Below are 15713 nucleotides of genomic sequence, written 5' to 3' on the forward strand. Positions count from 1 at the left end.
CAGTCAGAATGGCCATCATTAATAAATCCACAAATAACAAGTGCTGGAGGGGCTGTGGAGAAAAGGGAACCCTCCTGCACTGCTGGTGGGAATGTAAACTGGTACAGCCACTATGGAGAACAGTTTGGAGATACCTTAGAAATCTATACATAGAACTTCCATATGACCCTGCAATCCCACTCTTGGGCATCTATCCGGACAAAGCTCTACTTAAAAGAGACACGTGCACCCGCATGTTCATTGCAGCACTATTCACAATAGCCAGGACATGGAAACAATCCAAATGTCCATCCACAGATGATTGGATTCGGAAGAAGTGGTATATATACACAATGGAATACTACTCAGCCATAAAAAAGAATGACATAATGCCATTTGCAGCAACATGGATGGAACTAGAGAATCTCATCCTGAGTGAAATGATCCAGAAAGACAAAGACAAATACCATATGATATCACTTATAACTGGAATCTAATATCCAGCACAAATGTACATCTCCTCAGAAAAGAAAATCATGGACTTGGAGAAAAGACTTGTGGCTGCCTGATGGGAGGGGGAGGGAGTGGGAGGGATTGGGAGCTTGGGCTTATCAGACACAACTTAGAATAGATTTACAAGGAGATCCTGCTGAATCGCATTGAGAACTTTGTCTAGATACTCATGTTGCAACAGAAGAAAGGGTGGGGGAAAAATGTAATTGTAATGTATACATGTAAGGATAACCTGACCCCCTTGCTGTACAGAGGGAAAATAAAAAAAATTAAAAAAAAAAAAAAGAATGGCCATCATTAACAAGTCAACAAATAACACGCGCTGGAGATGGTGTGGAGAAAAAGGTACCCTCCTCCACTCTTGGTGGGAATGTACATTGGTACAACCACTATGGAAAACAGTATGGAGGCACCTCAGGAAACTAAATATAGAGCTACCATATGATCCAGCAATTCCACTGCTGGGCGTATATCTGGACAAAACTTTCATTGAAAAAGACACATGCACCCCTATGTTCAGAGCAGCACTATACATAGCACTATACACACATGGAAGCAACCTAAATGTCTATTGATGGATGAATGGATTAAGAAGATGTGGTACATATGTAAAATGGAATATTCAGCCATAAAAAAGACAGACCATTGCCATTTGCAGCAACATGGATGGGTCTAAAGACTCTCATACTAAGTGAGGTAAGCCAGAAGGGAAAATACAAATACCATATAATATCACTTATTTGTGGTATCTAAAATATGGAACAGATGATTCTATCTAAGCGTAACAATCAAACGAAAAACAGGTACAGATCATGGCCAAGAAGAGTAGACCTGGGTTTCTGGGGTGGGGGGAAGGGGAGGGAGTGGGATGGATGAGCATTTTGGGAGTTTGGGGGATGCAAACTATTGTATTTGGAATGGATGGGCAATGGGATCCTACTGTACCATATAGGGAAATGTGTGTGATTGGGTCACTTTATTGTAAAACAGAACTTGTTGAAACATTGTAAATCAACTACACTTTAATAATAATAGTAAAAATAAAAATAAAATGTAAAATCTGGAGGAGAAAAAAAGGCAGTACTGAAGTTATGTAGAACTTGACTTTGAATACTGTGGATTTCCACACATTGCTTAGATGGCTTTCATCTGAGTTGTCTCATTTAAAGCTCATTTGAGAATAGCCGTTGCCTGATTTTTTAAAGGAATAGTTCTTATGAACCTTGATTATGGTTCAAACAGCATGTTTCTGGGCAGAAAAGTAGAGATTTTGCATGTTTTATTCTATCTTGTCTTAAATTGTGTTATGCTGGAGTACTTACATACCTTTCCAATCCTGGCAAGAGTCTAACTAGAAAATTAAGACCATGTGGATTGATAATCCCACTCCTGACCCATAGGCAAATTATTTTTGTATTCCAGATTTCTAATCTGTAACATTAGACAATAATAGTACCTACCTCAGACGGTTGTTGGGAAGATTAACTATCATGATATAGTGTAATGTGCTCAATAAATGTGAGCTAAGTTGATGATGAAAGCACTTTTTCTCCATCCATAAATACTGGGTCCATAACAATCTTTTTAGGGAGTTTGTGTGGTTTGTATGAGATTATATTTGTGATATTACTGAGCACAGTATCTTGTTTGCAGCAAATTTTAAAATATATATATAAACCTCTCTCCTCCATATAAAGACTTTTTAAACACTTCCTCAACTGCTTTTCAGACTATGCATTTCTTTGCTGACATCAGGTAAGTAGTCTACCCCTATCCATTTACTGACTGGTGAGATTACATGTGGTTAAACAAAACTGGTAATCGTTGAATTACTCATTCCATGAGGTCTCTGATTTCCTTTTAGCAGCTCATTGCCTTCAGAAGGATGGATTCAGTGCTGAGGACCAGGAATAGGTAGCAGATTATGAAATGAATAGTATATTGTGATTTTCAATTTTACATCCTTTGATTTATTTAATGTGCCCATAAAGAAGCTGTAACATTAATGTAGAGCCATGCTCAAATAATAAAACTGATCATGATCTCTAATTTGCTTCAATAGTTTTCTGGAAGAAAATGTGTAATTTCATGAATTTATAAATGATGCTAAATTTTACTCTCAAAAACTTAGACAGCTTTAAATGGTTTTACAAATAAATTCATGAATGTTAAACTATTCTAAGGAAAGCTTCAACTCACTGTGATTATTAGAGATACAGATAACAAGCTGTACGGTCAGGCCACTCAAAATGGCCATCCCCTTGCTCTCTCTGTACATCCCCTGCTTGGTCAGCCTCTGCTTCACTCACAGGACAATCCAGTCTTCTTAATTATAGGACTTAGCCCTGGTAATTGATGAGCTCACCTGACACCAATTCCCCCTATAAATGGTAACCTCCTTCTCCCCTGATTTATGAGGACTTCTGCCATGTCCTGCCCTCACCCCCCAGTCTGCCACACAGGTGGGGTGTTGCTCCAGGGCCCTTTGAGTAAGGTCCCCTGGCCAATAAAGTGCAGATGTCTCTGTCACTGTCTTCAGGCTCTTTATTCGGTCTTGAGGCTGGGCAGCTACAAGGCTTACAGGTCTTCAGGGTGTAGTCCAACCCAAGCACTGTTTCTGTGCCAGCCTCTTTTTTGAGCACATACAGAATCCTAAAATAAATATTCCAGGGCCATTGACAATGGCTATTCCTCAAATATATTCCAGAAAGGCAACTTCCCAAATTGATCTGGAAGAATGGTATTTTCTGATGGATGAAAGGATAAGAGGTACAATTTCTCTCAGTTGTGATTTCACAAAGAAAATTTTGCTCTAAAGTCACATATCTTTTATCTTTGAACATATATATATGGCATTTAGAGTTTGGCATTCAATTTCTTTCTTATATTTAAATATACTAATAAAATAAAGGTTCCACATTCCCTACCAAACCAATACAACATAGCAATGCCAACCAAAAATTTCTAAGAAAATGCTAAAACTATACTATTCTTCCTATGTTATATACAAGCATTAAAATATGAGCACATGGTTTAAATTCTTAATATAAACTTTTCTTATAGAAACTTATGTAACAATGCTCTTGAGTTTTAAAATACTGGATGTCTGACATTTGAAGAATCATTCTCTGAGTTAGCATCCGTTATTTACAGGGCAATGGGATAAGTTCTAGAATTTCACTAAAGGCCACATCCAAGCATATATTTACATTAACTCTGCAGTTTATTCTCTGGCAAGTATAATTTTAATGATGCTAATTTTCTCATGTTTCTCATCTTATTCTCCAGTCATTTATCAAGTCTCTGGATGACGTGTTCTCTGGCAGAAAAAAGAAAATAAAGGAGAAAATTTATGAAATACAATTATTAAGGCTAGACCTAGGGATAGGATGTTTATTTAAAGGGCCAGAGGTAGAGATGAGGTTAAAAAAACAGAAACAGAGGTCAGGGAGGAAAAATGCAATTGAGTATTTTTTCCTTTTTGATGTTTATTTTATGTAATTTATAATTGTGAAGTATAGCTTAATAGGTGCATTTGAGGGAAGTGAGATACAGTGAGACAGCAATGACCCAAATGGTCCTATGTGAGTATGTGTGATTGTATACACATCTGTACATAACAAAGCCAGCTGACCTGTCATGATGGTATTACCCCTTCCTTGGACTACTTTTATGTACCACATTTATTCTTTACTGAATAAAATAGAATATATTTTTCCCTAAAAGTTTGATCAATATAGAACTACATATGTTACCTATTATACTTAGAAAATTACATGGGGAAACTTGATGGAAAAAAATCAAGTATTGAGGCCATGTGTCAAGTTTAACTCAACTTCTGGTTTGAGTTAAAGAGAATGAAGCAATTTATTCAAATAAGACCATTGGTAGATTATACAAATCCAATATAATATCTGGAAACTCTAGGTCTTTTAGTAACTACTTTTATGTAATAGACAGTGATTAAATGGGTGACTGATATTTCACACTATGGATACCTTCAGATTTTGTGTTATGCTATGTCTGGAGAACTTAATTAACAATCTACATCTTGCCTTTTACCTCTGGTCCAGCCAGTAGAATGTATCCATGAGAGGACCAATTGAATAACAACAGGCTCAAGCAAAGCTGGTCTACCTAGCAGAGAGATTGGTGTCTAGTAGAGGAAGAAACTTCTCAGGCTTCTCAGGAGTCAGGGTAAGTGAATAAGCAAGAAACAATCTTGGATGGGAAAGTGGGGTAGGGTGAGAGAGTTGGGTGGGAACGTGGGTGGGAGAGTGGGGTGGGGGCACCTCTTCTACTCTGGGCTAAATAAAGTCCTTCAGGAGTTTACAACTCCCCAGCCTAAAAAACAAAATCTAGTTTCTCTTAAGCTATGTGGACTGAGTGATGTAAGGCTTGAGAGAAAGGGTTCATCTGCTTAGGGGGCAGTGCCTTGTTTATGTTCACAGATGGGATGAAAACATATAACAGAAGACTCAGGCCTCGCATTTTGTCTGACTTTTTTTCTTGCATTAAAAACTTAGGGTTAGGTTTAGAGTTAGATTAGATTTCTAGAATGTTAGAAACTAGAAAACCATTCCTTAAAGGTAAATTTTTATAAAGCCTTTAAAACAAAACAAAATTCTTTATGCATAGTGGAAACCCTGTAATAATATTTTAAAAGTTAAAAACTAGAATAAAATTGGGATAGGATAGCATGCTTCCCTTTGAGAAACACCCTTCTTAGTGCAAATTTAACTTACTTCGATATACTGACAACGGTTAATAATTGTGGAATCTTTATACCTTGTGTGGATAATCTCATTAAAGTGCCATCATTTTAGTGATGAAGAAAATGAGGCTTAAATAAATGGCCCAACATAGCAGTGGTAAAGTCAGTATTCAAACTCCAGTTTATTTCACTCCAAAACCCAGGATTTTAACCTCTGAAGATAGAGACTCTTCACAATGACGAGCCCTCCAAATTTGATAGTCATGTTGATTAAAAAACCATTCAAAGTTGCTATTCACAACCTAGTGGAAGAAGCAGATTTATAAACAAATACATTGATTATATTAAAGTTGTACATAAATATCTAGGAGCTTAGAAGAAGGAGTGATGAATTTTGACTTCAGGGTATGAGGAACGTTCCACATAGAGTATTTTGAGCATTTTTATGGTGTCTGTTTTGGGGGAGCAATTGATTCATTCACCTGTGAAAAACTAATATCTAGAAAGGCATTTCCTACCTTTGACTTAACCCTCTGTAATATAAGGATATTCAGTAAATGTTCATAAAGAAGGTTTAATAGCTAGCACTGATTCTATGCTGGCTTATGTTTTTAAGGGTTGTTGCCAAATTGCCACCAGCAAGCAGGCTTGGGCCTCATGGAGAGTGTGTGATGCATTGGCAGCTGTGGACCCACCGTGACTGGTTCACCTGGCAACATGTAGTTCAAATACTGGGAAGATGGTCACATGAACACATGCAAGTTCCTTTTTACCACCAGTGCAAATTTCTGTGTGTATGTGTTTTTTACTTGCTACAGCAGGCTTTTATTAACTTTGCAGTTTGGAAAACATCATATCATGAAAATTTAAACAGAAAACCTCAATGGAAGCAATTTAAAAACAATGCAGACTTGAAATTGAATGGGCAGTAAAGAAGGACAGAGGGTCAGAGCTGAGCCAAGAGTGAGTAAATCCTGTGATTTACCTCCTTCATCTACACCAGAACTCTATTTACCATTTTCCAAAGGTTATCTCTAATTCTAATTGCCTGTTTGCATCCTGTCCTTCTGAGAAATTGGAGCTGCAGATGCCCTTTCAGTGAACATAAAATGCCTTCTGTATAATCAGGTTGGCTACTGAGCTGACACTGGGAGTCTGGAGATAATTACAGACATATAGTGGGTGAGGGAGGCAGACAGTTTTGAGTAAGTATTGGAATATTAATCAATGTTAATGAAAGCAGAATTCCAAAAGTGATCACCTTTACAGATAGCACCCCTGATCATCCTTAATTCAAAGAGCAAAATTGTCCAGACTGTTCAAAAGTGAGTCCCAGCCTATCCCATATGGTTTTGGTTAAAAATTAGTAATTATATATATCAGGGCATATTTAAGGCTAGCACACAGTCCCCAAAACTGGCTCATGGGGATCATTTTCAGCTCACATTTTTTGTGCCTCTTCTCATTACTACAGCTTGTGGAAGAGCAAATCCCAGGGGGAAGCAGCAGGTGGAGAGAGAGAGAAACACAGCGATCAGGTTGAAGGAACAGAGCCTCAGCACTCAGGTGTCACCTGTGCTACCAAAATACCAGCAGTAGCAAGCATCCATGTGCAGGAAGAAAATGATCCTAAAGCAAGTAGATGTGCCAAAAAAGACCGAGGCCTGTGAATGGAGAAGGGCTGTTGGGATGGTGGAACTGGACACTGTTCCTTTGGTGTCACTGGTTGAGAATTGTCCTCAGAGAGTGGTCACGATATTATGCCCTCCCTGCATCCTTTGTAACATATTTTCTAATTTATTTTTGTGTTCAGGGAATACTCACCAAATGTCTGTCCTGAACTTTGGTACTTCTCATGGATTTTACTAGTTTGACTTGTCATTTTTAGTACATGCTATTGTCATCTTCATAAAACCCATTTTAAGACTCTAGTATAGTCCGTCATATAAATAAGTAGATTGGTGATCAAAAGGCAAAGTGAGATGCCCCTGGCTCCCTGAGAGTGTACATAGCCCACTGCTGGTGCCAATGGCCCTTCCACTGGCCACTGCCCATCACCCACACCTCCCTGGAAGTGTGCACAAGCCGTGCACCTGCACACCTCCTATCAAGGAGGCAACAGCCTGCACATGCTGTGGAAAGAGATGGCAAGCATCCAAGTCAAAAGCAGCCCTCACACCAAAAATCAGTAACCCTCTACAAGCTACCCAGGGACACTCCCAAAAATAAATGGCCCTCCCAGACTACAGTAAATAATTATTTCCAGTAAACTCAGAGAGTAAGAGAAATATAACCACAATGAAGAAGCAGAGGAAGCATCCCCATTAAAAAGGAAAATGCCCATGAAGAAGCAAACGACAAAACAGAACTCTTCAGTCTAACAGATATTGAGTTAAAAAGAGAAGATAATGAAAATAAGGATTGAGAGAGGCTATCAACAGAAATGCAGATTACTATAAAAAGGAACTAGAAACTATAAGGAGGAAATAAGAAAAATTAAAAAGTTCATTTGCCGAGATGGAAGCTGAGTTAAAGGCAATGAATAGCAGAATGAATGATGCAGAGGAATGAATAAGTGACTGGATGAGAGAATAATGGAAATCACACAATTATGACAAAAGACAGCCAGATGAGAAAAAAAAATGACAGCAACATAAGAGATCTAAGGAATAATATAAAGTGTGCAGATCTATGCATAATAGGGATTCTAGGAGAAGAAGGAGAAAAGGGGGTTGAAAATGTATTTGAAGAAATTATGGCTGAAAACTTCCAGAATCTAAAGACGGAAACAGATGTCCAGATACAGGAAGCATAGAGGGTCCCAAACAAGATGAACCCAAACAGACCTACACCAGGACATATTATAATAAAAATGGCAAAATTATAGGTAAGGAGAAGATTTTAAAGGCAGGAAAAGAAAAGCAGTTAATTACAAGGGAACCTATATAAGACTATCAGCTGATTTCTCCACAGGGACACTGCAGGACAGAAGTGCATGGCAAGATATGCTCCAAGTCCTGAAAGGGAAAAATCTGCAATACTCTACCCAGGAAGATTATCATTTAGAAGAGGAGGAGAAATGATTTCCCAGATAAACAAAAACTAAAGGAATACAGCAATACTAAACCTATTCCAGAAGAAATATTGAAAGGTCTCCTCTGAAGAGAAAAGAAGCAAGACATAGGAAGAAATCACAATTGGAAAGTAATCATTTAAATAATCCAGTCTACAGATCAAAAAAGAAAAAAAAAAAAAAACCCTGTTTGTAAAAGTCATCATAAACACAAGGAACAGCAAAAGGATAAACATGAAGATATAAAAAGGTAATCAAAATCATAAAATGTGGGGAGGAGAGTAAGAAAATGTAGACTCTTTTAGAATATATTTGAGCCTATATGACTATTAGTCTAAAACAAGTGATATAGGAAAGGATTAACATACTTCAAAGATAGGGCAACCAAAAATCAAAAACATACAGTAGAATCATAAAAAAGCAAAAAAGAACACAAGCATAAAATAAAGGAAATAAACCACAAAAAGAAAAAAAGAAGAACCAACTGGAAAGCAAGGTTTAAAATGGCAATAAATGTGTGTGTCCATAATTACCTTTGACGTCAATGGACTGAATGCTCCAATCAAAAGACATAAAGTAGGAGATTAGATTAAAAAAATAAGATCCTACAATATGCTGCTTATAAGAGACGGATCTTAGGGCAAGAGACACACATAGATTGAAAGTAAGCGAATAGAAAAAGATAGTTCAAGCAAACAAATGAAAGTGGGAATTGCAATACTAATATCAGACAAAATAAAATTTGGTTGTGATAATTGTACACATATAAATGTAATAAAATTCATTAAGTAATAAAAAAATAGACTATAAAACAGGCCCATAAAGAAAGATAAAGGACACTATGTAATGATGAAATGATCAATACAAGAGGATTTTACACTCATCAACATATATGCCCCTAATGTAGAAGCACTCAAACACATAAAAAAATTTTTTTAACAGATATAAAGGGAGAAGTTGATGGGAATACAGTAATGGTAGAGATTTTAACACGCTGCTCACATCAATGGACAGATCTTCTGGACAGTAAGTCAGTAAGGCAGTAGAGATCCTAAATGACACAACAGAACAGACTTAATTGATCTTTTCAGGACATTAAATCCAAAAGAACCAGAATATACATTCTTTTCAAGTGCACATGGAACATTTTCTAGGACTGAGCATATGCTTGGGTCAAAAACTAACCTCAGCAAATTTAGGATGATAGAAATTATTTCAGGCATATTTTCTGACCACAATAGCATGAAACTAGAAATAAACTCAGGAAAAGAAATGAGAAAAAAAAAAAAAAAGACTACATGGAGACTAAACAACATGCTACTAAAAAAAAAAAAGTCACTAAGAAATAAAAAAGGAAATTAAAACATTCCTCAAGACAAATAACAATGAAAACACAACCATACAAAATCTGTGGGATGAGCAAAAGCAGTTCTTAGAGGAAAGTTCATAGCAATAAATATCTTCCTCAAAAAACAAGAAAAATCTCAAACAAGCTAACTTACCACCTGAGAGAATTAGAAAAAGAAGCAAAAAACCTAAACTCAGCAGAAAGAAGGAAACAATGAAGATCAGAGAGAATATCAAGTAGAGATTTAAAAAAAAATAGGAAAAAAAACAGTAAAACCAAGAGCTGGTTCTTTGAAAAGGTAAATAAAATTGACAAACCTCTGGCCAGGATAACCAAGAAGAAAAGAGAGAGAACCCTAAATAAAATTTTAAGAGATGCAAGAGGAGAAATCTCAACTAATGCCACAGAAAAACAGAAGTGAATACGATGAACAATTATATGCCAACAAATTCAAGAACGTGGAAGAAATGGACAATTTTCCAGAAACCTACTGCCCACCAAAACTGAATCAAGACGAAATAGATAATTTGAACAACCAATCACTAGAAGTGAAATAGAATCCATAAACAAACAAACAATAGCAACAAAACTCTGCACTCTACAAACAAAAGTCTAGGACCAGGTAGCTTCACAGGCAAATTCTGCAAAATAGACTAAGAAGAACTTAATACCAGTCCTTCTGAAACTTTTCCAAAAGGTTGAAGAGGAGAAACCACTCCCAAAACCATTCCAAGAAGCCACCATCACTCTAATACCAAAATCAAAGATAACACCAAATAAGAAAATTACAGGACAATATCTTTGATGAATATAGATGCAAAAATTCTTAACAAAATTCTATCAAGTCAAATCCAGCAACACATAAAAAAGATCATACACCATGACCTAGTGGGATTCATTCATGAGGATGCGTCAACATATGCAAGTCAATCAATGTGTAATACACCATATTAACAAAAGAAACGTCAAAAACCACACAATCATTTTAATAGATGCAGAAAAAGCATTTGACAAAATTCAACATCCATTCATGATAAAAACTCTTACCAAAGTGGATATAGAAGAAACATATCTCAACATAATAATAGCTGTTTATGACAAATCCATGGCCAATCTAATATTCAGTGGAGAAAAGCTGAAAGTCTTCCCACTAAAATCTGGAGCAAGACAAGAATGTCCAGCATAATATTTGAAGTCCTAGGCACAGCAATCAGACAAACAAAGGTATCCAAAGTGGAAGGGAAGAGGTAAAATTGTCACTCTTTGCAGATGACATGACACTATCTATAGAAAATCCTAAGGACTCCACAAAAACTACTAGATGTGATAAAGGAATTCAGCAAAGTATCAGGATACAAGATTAACATTCATAATAAATAGGTTGCCTTTTTGTATACTGACAATGAAATATCAGAATGTCAGAAAGGGAATGTTAAAAAAAAAACTTTTAAAAATGCACCAAACCACCCCCCCCCCAAAAAAAAACCCACACAAAAACCAACCAAACAAAAGCACCTGGGAATAAACCTGACCAAGGAGAATGAAAGACTTATACATTGAGAACTATTAAACATTAATAAGGGAAATTAATGAGGATTCAAAGAAATGGAAAGACATCTCATGCTCTTGGATTGGCAGAATTAATATTGTTAAAATGGCAATACTTCCCAAAGCAATTTTCAGATTTAATATGATTCCTATCAAATTATCCATGACATTTTTCACACAACTAGAACAAATAATCCAAAAATTTATATGGAACCATAAAAGACACAAGAGTTGCCAGAGCAGCCCTGGAGGGCTTGGGGCTAAGCTGGAGGCATAACTCTCCCAGGCCTCAGACAACATTACAAAGCTACAATAATCAAAATAGTGTAGTACTGGTACAAAAACCAGACTCATGGGTCAATGGAATTGAATAGAGAGCCCAGAAATAAACCCACACACCTAGGGTTGATTAATCTTTGACAAAAGAAACAAGAATATACAATGGGAAAAAGATATTTTCTTCAGCAAGTGGTGCTAGGAAAGCTGGACAGCTGCTAATAATCAGTGAAATTAGAACACACCCTCACACTATGCACAAGAATAAATGCAGAATAGCTTAAAGACTTAAACATAAAACATGACACTAGAAAACTCCTAGAAGAGAACATACACAAATCATTCTGACATAAACCATACAAATGTTTTCTTAGGTCAGTCTCCTGAGGCAGTGGTGATGAAAAAAAACAAATGAGACCTAATTAAACTTAAAAGCTTTTGCATGGCAAAGGAAATCACAAAGACACTGAAAATCAACCTATGGAATGGGAGAAAATAGTTGCAAATGATGCAACTGACAAGGGTTTAATCCCAAAATATACAAACAATGCATACAATTCAACAACAAAAAACCAATTCAATCAAAAAATGAGCAGAAGACCTAAATACACATTTCTCCATAGAAGATATACATGTGACCAAAAAACATTAAAAGATGCTCAACATCACTAATTATTAGAGAAATGCAAATCAAAACTACAATGAGGTATCACCTCACACTGGTGAGAATGGCTGTCATTAATAAGCTTACAAATAACAATTGTTGGAGAGGGTATGGAGAAAAGGGAACCCTTCTGCACTGTTGATGGGAATGTAGGTTGGTGCAACCACTATGGAAAACAGTATGGAGGTACCTCAGAAAACCATAAGATCCAGCAATTGCACTCGTGGCATATATGCAGACAAAATTTTCATTCAAAAAGATGCATGCACCTGTATGTTCATAGCAGCACTATTCATAATAGCAAAGACTTGGAAACAACCTAGATGCCCATCAACTGAGGAATGGATAAAGAAGATGTGGTACATATACACAATGGAATATTAGCCGTAAAAAAGAACAGAATAATGCCATTTGCAGCAACTTGTATGGAACTAGAGATTCTCCTACTAAGTGAAGTCAGAAAGAGAAAGACAAATACCATGTGATATCACTTATATCTGGAATCTAAAATATGGCACATATGAGCCTATCTACAAAACAGACTCACAGACCTTTACTTATGATTGCCCAGGGGTAGGAGGGAGGCAGAGGGATAGACTGGGAGTCTGGAGTTAGTAGATGCCAACTATTACACTTAGAATGGATAAGCAGTGAGGTCCTGAATAGCAGAGGGAACTATATCCAATCTCCTGGGATAGACCATGATACAAAAGAATAATAAAAAAATATACATAACTGAGTCAATGTGCTGAATTTAGCACAACAACACTGTAAATCAACTCTAATAAATTTTTTTTTAAGTCAGGTGAGAGCCTTTTCGCTCTCTAGAGTGTTCCCCCTCCCAATTCCAGCAACAGTAAAACAAATGGTATATTTTAAGCATTCAGTTTTGAGTCGTCTCCTTCCCTTTAGTAGTTTGTTTCCCTGAGTCTTGAGATAACATCTCTAGAAGATGTTGTGACACATTTTCCATAAATGCAGAAGTTAGAGAAATATAAATACATTGCTTTCTAATACAAATCAACCATCTTGACTACCTGGTGAACCCAGAGAAAAGAAAAAGCTTTTAGTAACCGCTTCTGCAGCAAGAGGACAACCCATCACAAGCCATTTACAGATCAAGATTTTAAACAGCAGCTGCCTAGTACTTAGCTAGCAAGTACTCGTTAGAGCTAATTATTCTTTCTCATTTTTTGACTCTAGAGAGCTAGGGTGCAATAGGGAAACCATAGCAGCTTATGCTTTCAGAATGCCATTCTGAGAGCAGCATGGAGAGGTTGGTAGATTATATTGCATCTCTTTTCCAAACATTAAACACAGAATGTCAGTATTGATGTGTCAGTCTGTTAGAGTGTATCTTGCCTCTATAGCTATAGAATAGATGACAGAAATGAATACAATAAAACCAAGTAAAGTGCAGTTTGGAGGGTGACAGGCAATCAAAGTTATGGGTAAGTCTTAATATAGAGTGGATTTGTTTTCACACCATGAATTTTCTTTTTCAATTCCAGTACGTGCAATGCTTATTAATGAATCCCAATCTATGCTTTAAGTAACAAAACTTTTCCCCCTTTACCTTCTGAGCGAAGACCTATTGAATTTAATTCTTATTATTGATCTCAGCTTCACAGGTAGAATGTTAAAAACATGATAAAGGTATTTTAACCTATTTTTATTCCTCAATGCTACCTGTATACTTGAGGACATGTCACCCACCAACGCAAGTTTACCATGGACTCTGGAAGACTGATGATGGTTGTTCTTTTTTTTTCTTTTTTTAAAAATGATTTTTATTTTTTCCATTATAGTTGGTTTACAGTGTTCTGTCAACTTTCTTGTACAGCAAAGTGACCCAGTCACACATACATATATACATTCTTTTTCTCACATTGTCTTCCAGCATGCCCCATAGTAAGTGACCAGATACAGTTCTCAGTGCTATACAGCAGGATTTCATTGCTTATCCATTCCAAAGGCAATGGTTTGCATCTATTAACCCCAGATTCCCAGTTGATGGTGGTGGTTCTTGATTATGTTCTCTCTGTAAAGAAGAGGTGCTGCCACTTCAAGTAGCACTGCTGAGGAAGAGAGATGCAAAATAACCACACTTTTAAATGTAGTTTTATGAAAAAAATATGTGTGCATCAAGTAGTGATGAAGTTCATTGTTTCTATTTTTATTTCTTTCTTGTTTTAGTAGTTTTATTTACGCTGATTCCACCAGGGTGTAGCCTGAGGATATTATACCCCAGTAACAAACCATGATCAAAAGACTCTGCCCCTCTGCCTGTCTGGATGCCTCAACAGAACAAAAGGAGAACAAAACAAATCACCACTGTCAGAGTATCAGTTACAAGTTTATATAAGTCTATATATTACCTACCTATCTATAATCTAAGTATCTATATATATAATATCATAAAATGAATATATAAAAATTTGTAAAATGGATTGCTCTAAGAAGTCTGCAATACAAAAATAAATGCAGTATAGTGAATTGTGATCTACACTGAGAACATGCTATGTTTATCTGATTTTCAGTAATTGCCTTAAGGGATACATAAAAACAACAAGCAACAAGCAACCAAAGAAGAATCTAGTGTTTGAATTGAAGGTGTTCAGAAAAGCCTCCCCAAAATGTGCCACTTTGGCATGAAGATTATTTTGAGCCGAAGACAATCAAGGCCAAAAAGACTCAGGAAAAGCTTTAAACCTCCCCCTTAATTGCCTAAAAGAATTTAGATGGGGGCCCAGCTCAGACACAGTGCTATTACCAGAGATAACTTTTATCTGAATGATCTGTCTGTGTGGCAGGGCAAACATCTCATTACTAGACATCTGCTCTTCCTATTGTCCTGCATCCTGTGAGTCACACCTTTCTCCCCTTGGATGCCCAGGCCCCTATACCTTCCTTTTGCTCAGGATGCCTTCTAAGCCTCAGCTTCCAGACTTGCCTTTGTGTGGCATGGACTCCCATATGTAAGAAATTAATCTGTTTTATGTCAATTTAATTTTTAGATGAGCTAAAGAACCCAGAAGGATACAAGGTAAAATCTTCCTCCCCAACAAGACCATATAAATAAACAGTTCATCATAACTAATAAGGCATTTGAAACCCTTAATAGCTGGAAATTAATATTAGTGAGATAAATCAGAGTATTTTAATTGGTGATTGATTCTATTTTGTTTTATAAATCAACACTGTCCTCCAACAAGTCTCTGGCAACATTTTTAGAAATTTCTTCACATTCTGGCATTTTTTTGTTGGGTAAATACAATACTGTTTTTGAAGTTTTCAGTCTAAAACGTAACCCTCCCTTCAAGAAAAGTTTCCTGTATGCTACCATGAAAACCACAGTCTTACTTTAATAGTGGAATTATAGACCAAAACCTTGTTAGAACCCAAAGTTATCAGTACACTGGTTCCAGTCCATTTCCAACTTATTTGTAATAACATCTTGCTTTCCTTTTGCTTACAAATTTAATTCTTTTTATATTCTTATTCAGATATTCCATAGATTTATTTTGTTCTATCAAATATTATAATTTACAAATATATGGTTATGTTTAAATAAAAATAACCCTATGTTAAGGGCCTA

At 36.4% G+C, this 15713-nt stretch overlaps 1 protein-coding gene and 1 long non-coding RNA gene across 9 annotated transcripts in view; one reads left to right on the forward strand and one right to left on the reverse strand.

Annotated features, from left to right (window-relative positions):
- The window catches only part of LOC102162853, a 71761-nt gene extending 64624 nt beyond the window's left edge, over positions 1 to 7137 (forward strand). For 3 of the 5 annotated variants that reach the window (XR_002345970.1, XR_002345965.1, XR_002345966.1), the window contains 2 exons: positions 4566 to 6169; positions 6681 to 7137. This is a non-coding gene — a long non-coding RNA (uncharacterized LOC102162853). Of the gene's footprint in view, positions 1 to 1460; positions 6170 to 6680 lie in introns of those variants that run through there. The other 2 variants (XR_002345964.1, XR_002345963.1) reach the window with 2 other exon arrangements.
- Positions 1 to 15713, reverse strand: part of DOK6 (docking protein 6) — a 402546-nt gene that overhangs the window by 72319 nt on the left and 314514 nt on the right. The window contains exon 9 of one of the 4 annotated variants that reach the window (XM_021099326.1): positions 13888 to 14190. The exons of 2 other annotated variants lie outside the window; for them this stretch is intronic. In XM_021099326.1, coding sequence (XP_020954985.1) covers positions 14108 to 14190 — 83 coding nt within the window. In that variant the 3' untranslated portion in view covers positions 13888 to 14107. Of the gene's footprint in view, positions 1 to 13887; positions 14194 to 15713 lie in introns of those variants that run through there. One more of the 4 variants, XM_021099324.1, reaches the window with a different exon arrangement.

This window comes from Sus scrofa, chromosome 1 (genome assembly GCF_000003025.6).
Source record: "Sus scrofa isolate TJ Tabasco breed Duroc chromosome 1, Sscrofa11.1, whole genome shotgun sequence".
NCBI classification, from domain to species: Eukaryota; Metazoa; Chordata; class Mammalia; order Artiodactyla; family Suidae; genus Sus; species Sus scrofa.